At 31.2% G+C, this 13,366-nt stretch overlaps 1 protein-coding gene across 1 annotated transcript; it reads left to right on the top strand.

The window, feature by feature from the left end:
• The first annotated feature begins 6,024 nt into the window (after nucleotides 1-6,024).
• LOC139868123 (uncharacterized) lies at nucleotides 6,025-6,783 on the top strand. Its single transcript, XM_071856458.1, has one exon. It carries the CDS (start codon nucleotides 6,025-6,027, stop codon nucleotides 6,781-6,783), a length of 759 nt encoding a protein of 252 aa, XP_071712559.1.
• Nucleotides 6,784-13,366: the final 6,583 nt, after the last annotated feature.

Genomic DNA, 13,366 nt, shown 5'->3' with positions numbered 1-13,366 from the left:
TTGAGCAAACCATAAAGGAGGCCAAGGACAAATACAGGGACCAAACCCTATATTCAAAGAACCCAGATAAATCTGGATTCGATGAAATCTTTAGAGAATATCTTGCTCCGTACCCACGTTAAAATCTTGCGGAAAATCTTTCTTCATCAATCTTCGAACTTAGAAATTCCAAAATATCATCATAAATATTTTCGATATTTCTGAGGATATTTTCATAACTATTCTTGTCCGAAATTATCTACCTTTTCGTGCTTGCTGTATTCCACTATATTGGAAACTTCTGTAAAATCTAAGTATAAATTATGAATGAATGGTGGAGAATTGTTGGGAATTGAAGCATGAGTTAGTATAATATAATGCGCTTGGCCAACGTGATTATATTACAGTAAGTCATGCTAAATTTCTAAATGTAACGTGATGATGATTCACAGACCTTATACTCATCATGTGTCATGTTACATAACTCCTTCATTCTACATAACCTTAAAACATATCAAGAAGAATATATTCTTGATAGTTCTATTTTCAGTAATTTTGATAAATTTGAAAATCAAATCGTGCTATCACGTTCCTTCCTGCTTAGAACATTATAATCATTCGAAATTCTATATCTACGAATTCTGGACCATTTTTCGCTTGACTTGAAGTCGGGAAGAGAAAACAAAAGTATAAAGCTTTGAAATATAAGGGAGAATATAAAGCCCGATACCAACGCATAAATTACAAACCGTGTATGTCAATGTTTATCGCAACATAAAGACACGGGAGAATTAAAAACACTATAACCCCAAAGGCGAAGTAGAAGAAAGTAGATTCCTCTGGTGGAAGTTGGAAAAAGAGAATGAATGTTGCGATAGTAAGGATGAGGACAAGGATCAGAACTGGATTAAGTATTTTCACGATTGTTTGAAAGTATGGATCGAGAAAGAAAGAATTGGAGTGGTGAAAATAATGGAATGGGAGGGTTTAATGAAGACATCAGACGTAGCAATCAAGACAGATGACCACATTTAATTAAAAAGATCCTAATTTTCTTAAATTCCGAAGACTCAGATCTTATTTAGATTTCGAAGATTTCCTTAATCCCTTGAATTTCGGAAATTCAACCAAGACAACGTCAAAAGATTAGATGCACCTTATTTTCTAAATTCAACAGTGATTACGTCAAAAGTAAGACGAATCTTTATCCTCCACATATCACTCTTTTGTGATAGCTTCACCCGTACGCTTCACATGATCGAATCGTTTTATCTATATTAATCAATAATGATAAAACTCTAATTATCAACTCATATTCATCATGAAAACATTTTTATTGTTAGCCATGATTACCTCAAATTTTGGGATGAAATTTCTTTAACGGGTAGGTACTGTCACGACCCGGAAAATTTCGACTAATATTAAACCAAAATCTAGATACGATTTAATATTTTTAACACGATAAGAAAAGTCTGTAATGTTGAGTCTCGAAAACTTTGAAACTATGTTCATATATTCAATTACCATTCGCCCATTACCGACGATTCACGAACAAATTATTGTTGATAAATATGTATATATATAAATATAAATAAAAGTGTATGTGATAATGGAAATTAATAAAATATAATTTAATCATTTGATTTGGAAAAGAAAGAAAATATACAAAGTAATTAAGTTGATATCACAATGAGTCTATATATATATATATATATATATATATATATATATATATATATATATATATATATATATATATATATATAATGTATAAATGTTAAATTTTATATTATACAACCAATAAATTTTACATAAGTAATAAGTTGTAATATTAAAATATAAATTGCAAGTTAATTCTAACTGTTATATTATGATTATAAACATTATTATCGGTACTATTAATATTACTACAAATTTATAAACTAAAATCTATACATTTGAATAGTTATGTTATTATTATTATTAATATTATAATTGTTAATATTATTATTATAATTAGTAGAAAAATTATAATTTTAGTTATTATGATTTATATTAAATATAACTATTAAAAATTTAATACTCATTATTATTATTATATAATATATTACATAGTTATAATACATAATATGCAAAAACTAATATATTAAATATAATTGTGATAACAGACTACTATTACTGTTAATATTAAAAATCAAACTAGTGTTATTAATGTTGTTATCTATAGATATGAAATTTGATATACATAAATATAAATTGTTGTAGTTATCACTAATATTATTATCATTATGATTATTATAGTTAGTATTAGTATTATTAAAAATATTAGTGAGATAAACCTTATAGTTATTATTATCATTTTATCACTATCAATAATAATAACCATAATATTATTATTATTACTATTAAATAAAGAGTATTATTATTATTATAAAATAAGACTAATTTATATACAGGTATATAATTACACAGATATATAAATCTATACAAATATATAGGCCAGATAAATTACAGTTATATAACAGATACATGTAATTAATTTTACGCTAAGTAATTTATATCACAATCAAGCTGAGATTAAGTTTTGCTCTCGTTTACAAGTTGATTCCAATCCATCCGATATCAAACAAAATTCGTTATAAATCAAAATCAAGAGTGTACGAAATCTGATTAATATACGATATCTGTTTCCATCTTTATCTACTTTATATATTTTCTTCTGTCTTCTTCTCCTTGATTAGATAATGCTGTCGACACAATTTCTGCATAAATCAAACGATTTGTTGAAAAATCAATTCATGTTTCCACTACAATTACCAAATACACTTTATACATTATATGCTGCAAATTGAGGAAGAGCCTGAAAAAGAAACGCACAGAAGCAACACCTCTATTCGTGACACCTTTTTTTTTACAAAAGTTCAATTTCAAAATCAAATCCAAATTCTATAAATGTAGGATTGTTTGGCATATTTTACTAAAACTCTCTGTAAATTCCCAAACCTCAATTCATCGTTTTGATCACGAATTTTTGAAGTTAAAGTTTGGTTTGCAAAAGTTAACCGTATTTTTTTAATCATCAAATTCAAAATCTATATATTAATTCTAGTACGATTGATGAAGAACAAGTATTTTACGGACGATTATAAACCATTTTCATGAAGGAAACTATACCTGATATGCATTAAATTTCAGTCTCTAACCTTCATCTTCATCATCACCATCGCAATTATTCTTAACCAAAAATTTGGAATTTGTTGTTGTTATTAATTTTGATTACTTCACAGAATACCTTAAATGCGGGACTAGGAAACCAATCCTTTGATCTTGTGACTTGATTTTGGAAAAATTAAATTGGGTGAAATTAGGGTATAGAAAAATTGGGGGAAAAGCTCGACTGGTACATCAGGAACTCGAGACACATTTATGGCAGGCCTTTGAATTTTTTTTTTTAGGCTTAAGTTGTTGTTTAAATTACTGAAGCCCAACAAATCATAAAAATGGACTTCTTTTACTTAGATATTGGATTAAACAAATGGACTGACTATATTGGGCTGAGATTTTGCAATGTATCGTTTCTGTTTTCGGGTATCTGTCAACGACAACACAAACACACTTATTTGAGGTATAAATATAAAAATCATTATTATTATTATTATTATTATCATTATTATTGATTATTGTTATTATTATGATAAATGTTATTAGTTTCTAAGAATTTGAAGTATAATTATTATTATTTAATTTTACCAATATTATGATTAAATGATATAACTATTATTATTATTATTATTAATATCATTATTAGTAAAAGTATTATTATTATGAATATTATAATAATTATTATTATTACTGTTATTATTGTCATTCTTATTATTAAAAGTATTAAAAATTAATATTTGTATTAGAATCATCCTTTATAAGAAAATTATCTTTATTATTAATTTTATCCTAATTAGTATTATTGTTATTATTATTATTAGTATTATTAATATATCAAATAAGAATTTTCTATATAAAACATATTTATGACATATTACATAAACTATATTAATATTTTTGGGAATAAATATTAATCATCCAATTAAAATATATAGAAATAAATATATTTAATTAAGTTATTAATGAAACAATTAATTTTTTAAAATAACAATTATATCACTGTTAATATGTAAATTTGTTCGAATACAATTATATGTGTTAATATATATACAACTGATATAGGTTCGTGAATCCGAGGTCAACCCTATAATTGTTCAATGTTGTTATATGTATTTTTACTACAAAATACAATATGTGAGTTTCATTTGCTCCCTTTTTAATTGCTTTTGCAATATATATTTTTGGGCTGAGAATACATGCGCTGCTTTTATAAATGTTTATGAGATAGACACAAGTACTTAAAATATATTCTACGTTGAGTTGTACCACCCTGCATATCTTCTCTAATAGCTTGGTAACTACTATTTACATGTGGTATTGTAAACGCGAATCCTGTTGATAGATCTATCGGGCCTGACAACCCCAACCGGACTGGACGACTAGTATTCAACGGTTGCACAGTACTTCGTTTTAGTGACTACACTTGGTACAGTGTAGTGAGATTTCATAATAAAGGGAATATGCGACGCTGATTAAATGTTAAGTATGGTTACCAAGTGCTCAACCACTTAGAATATTTTTATTAAAACGTTGTGTATATGAAATCTTGTGGTCTATTAAGATATTGAAATGATTGTAGTGATAAACCTATGAACTCACCAACCTTTTGGTTGACACTTTTAAGCATGTTTATTCTCAGGTACGAATTAAGTCTTCCGCTGTGCATTTGCTCATTTTAAAGATATTATTTGGAGTCGATCATCGCAATGGGACCAGATGTTAGTGACTTCGTCCAGATGGATTAGGACGGGTTGTCACATTAAATGTCCAACCTTTGGCCATCAGGATGATTCATCTGACTCTGATTCGTATTCTGGTTATCATAGTTCCGATTCGGAATTCATTGATTCAGATGATTATTCCAGTAATTTTGGTCCTTTCAATGGTGATGAGGCTAAGGAGGCAAAAGAAGATGACGATGAGGAGATTGATCGATTCTCTGATGATGATTATGACCCGGTGGGTATTCCGGACTCTTTCCCTTCTGGATCTTACGAGTCATGTGGTAACAACAACGATCACAATTGTAATAACTGGATGCCTAGTTGCAAGATCTCCGATGGTAACGGGCGATCGAAAAATAGTCCGACTATGGTGAATTCAGATAAGGAGGAAGGTAAATCGCCTTGTTTTGGAAAGTGTAATATTAATGATGATATTGAAGTGGTGGCTGAATCTGTCAGTCCTTTTTCGGCGAAAACGTGTTCCAATAAAGTGGCTAAGAATTCTCCTATTTCCAAGGAATCTGCTAATGATTTCATGTCTCCTGATAACAACGGTTTTGTTGGAGAAGTAGGGGGTGATGTCTCATCTAATTCTAATTGCATTGGGCCTAACACAACTATGCCAAGCCCACAAGGTGATGTGGTTGGGCCGAATGGTGAAGATGGGCCTAACAGCGATATCCCAGGTTTGGATTCCAATATAATTAATTCAAGTAAATTAAAGGGTAGGCCCACTAGGAAACTAAAAAGACCTCCAACAGATCCTAACTCTTCCAGGGGTTTTCACCACTCTTCTAATGTCGTATCTGATAACTTACCTGTGGATTCTTTTGTTCGATGCAACCGACACAAGATGGGTTACCAATCAGATTGCACGTCTAATCGCAGCAAGTCGACAACTGATGTTTCCTTTTGTAGTGGCTGTTACTGGAATGCAATAGGGAATTGGTGGGCATCATCTAGAATTATGAAATTGAAGAATATGGAAATTGGGGGTGGGGGATCCCCACAATTTCAAATCTTGTGGTCGTAATTCTAAGAAGAAAAAGCGTGTTCGGGTCCTAACTCTTTCAGTAATAGTGAAATTAGGGACTTTGGGGAGCAAATTGGTCTGAATTGGGGGGCCCCATTTGGACAGTAAGCCTCCTTTTGTCTGTTTCCTCGTTTCCTATCTGTCTTTATGAAGGTTATTTCTCTTAATATTCGTAGTTTTGGTGTGGTCGGGAGATTCGGGTGGGTTAAGAATTTGTGCTTTACAGAAAGACCGGATATCTTTGCACTTCAGGAAACAAAGTGTAAACATCTGGATGACAACTGGGTTCATTCCCTTTGGGGTAGTAATGATTGTGCGTATATTCAAAAGGAAGTTGTGGGTAACTCGGGCGGATTGCTTCTAATTTGGGACACTAATACCTTTTCGGTCTCGGGTGCTGTGGGTAATGACTTATTTATTGCTATCCGTGGGCAATGGAAGAGGTCGGGTGAGGAATCCATCATTGTAAACGTCTACGGGCCTCATAATGATGCGGATAAAAAATTAATGTGGCATTCTCTAGATAGTCTTCTGAAAAGTGTGGATTCGTCGTGGTTATTGTGTGGTGACTTTAATGAAGTCAGGGTAGAAGCTGGTAGATTAAATTGTGATTTTCATAAGTGGCGTGCTACTTGGTTCAATGATTTCATCAATCGGAATAACTTGATTGATATCCCTTTATGTGGTCGTAGGTTTACTAGGATAAGCGATGATGGTATGAAGTTTTGTAAGATTGACCGTTTTCTTATCTCCGATAATTTTCTTAAACTTTGGGATGACCTTTCGGTTATTCCACTTGAGAGGAAAGAGTCGGATCATTGCCCACTTATCCTCCGTGACAAATTGGTAGATTTTGGCCTGAAACCCTTTAAGGTTTTCAACGAATGGTTTAAAAAGGAGTGGTAGATGAGGTTATCAAAAGTGCTTGGGATCGTGAGATTACTAGCTCTAGGGCTGACTGCAAATTTAGAGATCGTCTCAAGAACGTTAAATTTGTTCTAAAGAAGTGGAGCTCTAGTACTTTTGGTAATATTGATAAGGAGATTTTGGTTTTAAAAAATAAAGCAATCGAGTGGGAACTTAAAGCGGAGTCGGGTTCTTTAAATGATAGCGAGAAGGTGTAATGGTTGAGCTCGAGAAAAAGTTGGTTATAAAAGAAAAAGATTAAATCCAACATGTTGAAACAAAAAGCTAGGTTTCGTTGGGCATTGGAAGGAGATGAAAACACGAGGTTTTTTCATGCAAATATTAGGCGTCGGTATAACAAATGCAATATTCGGGGTCTAAATATAAATGGCTCATGGAACGAGAACCCACAAGTTGTAAAGTCTACTGATAATGCTAAAAACGGACATATATTTCATAGCATTATTCCTCAAGAAAGACAAGCTTTTAGTTGCAATTGTTCTATTTACAAGTGATATTCGTTTAAATAATAAAAGGTGAAGAAAAAAGACAGATTCGACGAATTGAATACGCAAACGACCAAAAAGCTCAAAAGTACAAAAGACAATCAAAGAGGTTCCAATTATTGATAAGAAACGTCTCGAAATTACAAGAGTACAAGATTCAAAACGCAAAGTACAAGATATTAAATTGTACGCAAGGACGTTCGAAAATCCGGAACCGGGACCAGAGTCAACTCTTAACGCTCGACGCAACGGACTAAAAATTACAAGTTAACTATGTATATAAATATAATATAATATATAATTAATTATATTAATTATATATATATTATATTTATAAATAAAAACCGTCGGCAGAGAAAGACTCCAAAATTGTGAGCTGTAAATTCATTCTCCGCGACTCGCGGAGTTTGAAGGCAAAAATGCCGCGAGTCGCGGAGCCCCAAAAGTCGAATTTTCCTATAAAAGCAACCGAATTCTGATCGCAAATCATCATCTTTTTTTCTCCTCATTCATACGATATATTTATATTTATAATTTATATTTTAATTTTAATTTTAATTATAATTCTAATAATAAGGGTATGTTAGCAAATGTTGTAAGGGTGTAAGTCGAAATTCTGTCCGTGTAACGCTACGCTATTTTTAATCATTGTAAGTTATGTTCAACCTTTTTATATTAATGTCTCGTAGCTAAGTTATTATTATGCTTATTTAAAACGAAGTAATCATGATGTTGGGCTAATTACTAAAATTGGGTAATTGGGCTTTGTACCATAATTGGGGTTTGGACAAAAGAACGACACTTGTGGAAATTAGACTATGAACTATTAATGGGCTTTATATTTGTTTAACTAAATGATAGTTTGTTAATGTTAATATTAAGATTTACAATTGGGCGTCCCTATAAATTACCATATACACTCAATCGGACACGATGGGCGGGGTATTTATATGTACGAATAATCGTTCATTTAACCGGACACGGGAATGGATTAATAGCCACTAGAATAATTAAAACAGGGGTGAAATTATGTACAAAGGACACTTGGTATAATTGATAACAAAATATTAAAACCTTGGGTTACACTCAGTCGACATCCTGGTGTAATTAATAAACAAAGTATTAAAATCTTGTTACAGTTTAAGTCCCCAATTAGTTAGAATATTTAACTTCGGGTATAAGGATAATTTGACGAGGACACTCGCACTTTATATTTATGACTGATGGACTGTTATGGACAAAAACCAGACGGACATATTAAATAATCCAGGACAAAGGACAATTAACCCATGGGCATAAAACTAAAATCAACACGTCAAACATCATGATTACGGAAGTTTAAATAAGCATAATTCTTTTATTTCATATTTAATTTCCTTTATTTTATATTTAATTGCACTTCTAATTATCGCATTTTTATTGTTATTGTATTTAATCGCACTTTTAATTATCGTACTTTTTAATTATCGCAAGTTTATTTTATCGCACTTTTATTATTCGCAATTTCATTTATCGTTATTTACTTCATGCTTTAATTTAAGTCTTGTATTTATTTTTAATATTTTACATTTGGTTTTAACTGCGACTAAAGTTTTAAAATCGACAAACCGGTCATTAAACGGTAAAAAAACCCCCTTTATAATAATAATATTACTTATATATATATTTGTATTTTTATAAAAGTAAACTAATATAGCGTTGAGCTTTGTTTAAAAAAGATTCCCTGTGGAACGAACCGGACTTACTAAAAACTACACTACTGTACGATTAGGTACACTGCCTATAAGTGTTGTAGCAAGGTTTAAGTATATCCATTCTATAAATAAATAAATATCTTGTGTAAAATTGTATCGTATTTAATAGTGTTTCGTTGTAAAATTTAATAGTATTATATACCACTCCGCTACCACATCAAGTATTTTTGGCGCCGCTGCCGGGGAACTCTCTTAAAAGCCGGAAGCGCAACGCTAATATATAAAATAAAAAAAAAGATTTTTAGTTTACTTTTATTAAAATTCGTTTTTGTAAAAAAAAAAAAAAAAAAAAACGTTTTAAATATTCGAAAATATAAAAAGAAAAACAAAAATATAAATATTTTTAGGAGTTTGATAAATATTTAAGTTTTATAAAGTTTCTTTGTTTTTATAAAAACATAAGTTTTATTTAAGTATTTTGTTTTTATTTAAAAACATATAAATATAAAAAAAATATATATATAAATCTAGTTTTAAGATTTTTATTTATAAAATTATAAAGTGATTCTATTTTTATTTAAGTTTTAAATATAAAGTTTTATTAATACACATATTTAAAAACAGAAAATAAAATAAATAAATAAATAAAGAAAAACGCGTCGAAGATTAAACCTGTCATCTGAATTTCTGAACCCCGCGAGTCGCGGGGTTTGAAGCTTTGAATACCGCAAGTCGCGGAGGGGACCTGACACACGAACAGGAAGCCCTAATCCTGCATTTATTACGGATTATTATTAATTATTATTATTATTAACCCTAATTATTATTATTATTATTAATTTTATTTTTAATTTAAGTTTTATTTAATTTATATTTTAGTTAAATTAGTTTAATTAAATTGTAAAATTAGTAGTTTTATTAAATAAATAATATAAAAATAATATTTTTATAAAAATTGTAATTTTTATAACTTTTTGTATATTTTTATATTTTGTCCCTTTTTAATCGCTTTAGCGTAACTTTTGTATTTTTAGCTCATATTTAGTTTTAAACTTAGTTTTTGCCATAGTTATTTTTACTCCTAGATTTTTAGGCTTTGCCGTAGAATTCCTTAAGTGCTTTTTCTTTAGACTAAGATTTAGGTGCTTTAGAATTTTGCGACGCCTTTTTAAGTTTTAGTTTCTTTTTAAGTTATTTCCATTTGGGATTTAGTTTTTCTTGTAAGCTTTAATATTTTTAGACGACTTTTTACCTATGTATCAATTATCATTCCAATTAGTAATTTCAATTTGCGATTATAATTTTAAGTTAGTTGTAGTAATAAGGTTAGGTTAGTCAAGTATTTTTAAGTTTTATAAGTTTCTTTTATTTTTTTCGTCACCTTTTATTTTTCAACCATTTTTCTTTTTCGACCTTTTTCGACGAACTCTTTTTCTTTCTTATTTCTCGCTATTCTAGTTTTAAGACATAGATTTTTATTCTACTTCTTATCTAAATTTCTTAAAATTACGAAAATTTATTTTAAGTGGTTAAATTAATAGACATCAAAATTTTCTGGTTCGTAGTAATAGTTGGATTTGTACGTGGACCGGGTTATTGGAGCCAAACAGTCCTCAATTATATTGAGACCAAACGAATCCTGCCCCTCTGCTGCATCTTTTGGCTATTCGAAACGTGGGCAAAATCAGAAAAGTCTATTGGTTGGATAACTTATTATAATTTTTCTTTCTTTTTTAAAACTAATAGGATATTCAGTGAATGCACCGAGCAAGACGTTCACCACCTTTTGTACGTTCACCACCTGTAACTAGATCAAGACATTTAGCAAATATAACCGCCGTTGATTTTTCTTTAGAATCGTCATCCAGTAGACCAAGTACTTCAGTTCAAATTTCCGATAATCCATTTTTTGAACCCGACCTCACAATTGAGAATCCGGAGAATATTCAGGAACGGTTCGTAGATCCTGAACCATTAAACTTTCCTCCGGAGCCACCAATCATTCAAACAGAGATTGTTGAGGAACGAACCATTAAATCAGAATCATCTAGTGATACCGATTCAACAAATTCAATTATGGAAAATCTGGAACCTTTAAGTATGGAAGACCGAATGAGAGCTAAATGCACTGGCCAAGGTCACGCAATTACTCATCCAGACATTAATGCGCCAGATTATGAAATCAAAGGACAAATTCTACACATGGTGACTAATCAATGTCAATTTAGTGGTGCGCCGAAGGAAGATCCAAATGAACATCTACGTACCTTTAATAGGATCTGCACACTATTTAAAATCCGAGAAGTGGAGGATGAACAGATATATCTCATGTTATTTCCCTGGACTTTAAAGGGAGAAGCCAAAGATTGGTTGGAATCGTTACCTGAAGGGGCGATTGATACATGGGATGTTTTAGTTGACAAATTTCTTAAACAATTCTTTCCTGCATCTAAAGCCGTAAGACTTCAAGCAGAAATTGTTACGTTTACACAGAAACCAAATGAAACTCTATATGAGGCATGGACAAGATATGGAAAGTTGTTAAGAGGATGTCCGCAACATGGTTTAGACACCTGTCAAATAGTACAAATATTCTACCAAGGATGCGACATCACTACAAGGAAAGACATAGATATAGCAGCTGGTGGTGCTATTATGAAGAAAACTGAAACTGATGCTTACAAAATTATTGATAACACTGCTTCCCACTCACATGAGTGGCACCAAGAAAAAGATATCATTAGATCATCTAAAGCAGCTAGAGCCGATTCTAGCCATGACTTAGATTCCATTTCCGCAAAGATAGATGCTGTGGAGAGACGAATGGAAAAGATGACTAAGGATATTCACTCAATACGAATTAGTTGTGAGCAGTGTGGAGGACCACATTTGACAAAAGATTGTCTCAGTATTAAATTAACAATGGAACAAAGAGAGAATATTTCATACATAAACCAAAGGCCTGGAAATAATTATCAGAATAATTATTAACCGCCAAGACCGATTTACAATCAAAACCAGAATTATAACCGAAAAATTCCATACAACAACCAACAAGGTCCTAGCAATCAACAAGTATCCAATAATACTTACAATCAGCAAAGACCGAATTTTCAAAATAAACCACCACAACAAACCGATGATAAAAAGCCGAATTTAGAAGATATGATGACAAAGCTAGTTGAAACTCAAACACAGTTTTTCACATCTCAGAAACAAACCAATGAACAAAATGCTCAAGCATTTAGAAATCAACAAGCTTCTATTCAAAATCTGGAACAAGAAGTAAGTAACCTAGCAAGGTTAATAGGTGAAAGAAAACCGGGAAGTCTACCTAGTGATACAAACGCTAACCCCCGGAATGAAACAGCTAAAGCCATTACCACAAGAAGTGGTACAACACTTAAACCACCTGAAATACCTGTAACTTCTGATGAAGCCATTCCTACTCCACAAGAACCACAACCTGATCAAGATAAGGAAAAAGAACCGGTAGTTGAAAAGATTAATGAAGATAACACAGCTAAGGCTAAACCTTATGTTAAACCATATCAACCACCACTTCCTTATCCGAGTAAAATGAAGAAAGAAAAACTTGAAGCCGAGCAATCCAAATTCTTGGATATGTTTAAACAGATAAATGTAAATCTTCCTTTCATTGATGTGATTTCAGGAATGCCTAGATATGCTAAATTCTTGAAAGATCTAATCTCAAATAGAAAGAAAATGGAAGAACTCTCGGCTGTTACTATGAATGCTAATTGTTCAGCAGTGCTATTGAATAAGATACTAGAAAAACTATCTGATCCAGGAAGTTTCACAATTCCATGTTTTCTGGGTAGTCTTAATTCAATAGAAGCATTGGCAGACTTAGGTGCTAGTATAAATTTAATGCCGTATTCACTATACGCTAAATTAGACCTTGGAGAATTGAAACCAACCAGAATAAGCATACAACTAGCCGATAGATCAATAAAATATCCTAGAGGGATAATGGAGAACATGCTAGTTAAAGTTGGTAATTTAGTATTTCCAGTAGATTTTGTTGTTTTGGACATGGAAGAAGATTCTCAAGTTCCTCTCATATTAGGAAGACCATTCTTAAACACGGCTAAAGCAATGATAGACGTGTTCGGTAAGAAATTGACCCTAAGTATAGAGGATGAGAGTGTTACCTTTTCAGTTGATAGAGCAATGCAAAAACCACAATCTGCAGATGATACATGTTATTATATTCAAACTATAGATGCACATGCAGAATTATTAGAAGAATTTCCAGAATTACAAGGAACAGGAGAATGTTCTTTAGGAGAAGGTAATGAACCAATTGATGAAGCTGAAATGTTAGCTACACTTATAGCTAATGGATATGAACCAACAACA

This window comes from Rutidosis leptorrhynchoides, chromosome 9 (genome assembly GCF_046630445.1).
Source record: "Rutidosis leptorrhynchoides isolate AG116_Rl617_1_P2 chromosome 9, CSIRO_AGI_Rlap_v1, whole genome shotgun sequence".
NCBI lineage: Eukaryota > Viridiplantae > Streptophyta > Magnoliopsida > Asterales > Asteraceae > Rutidosis > Rutidosis leptorrhynchoides.
This window is presented reverse-complemented; position numbering and strand designations above follow the sequence as displayed.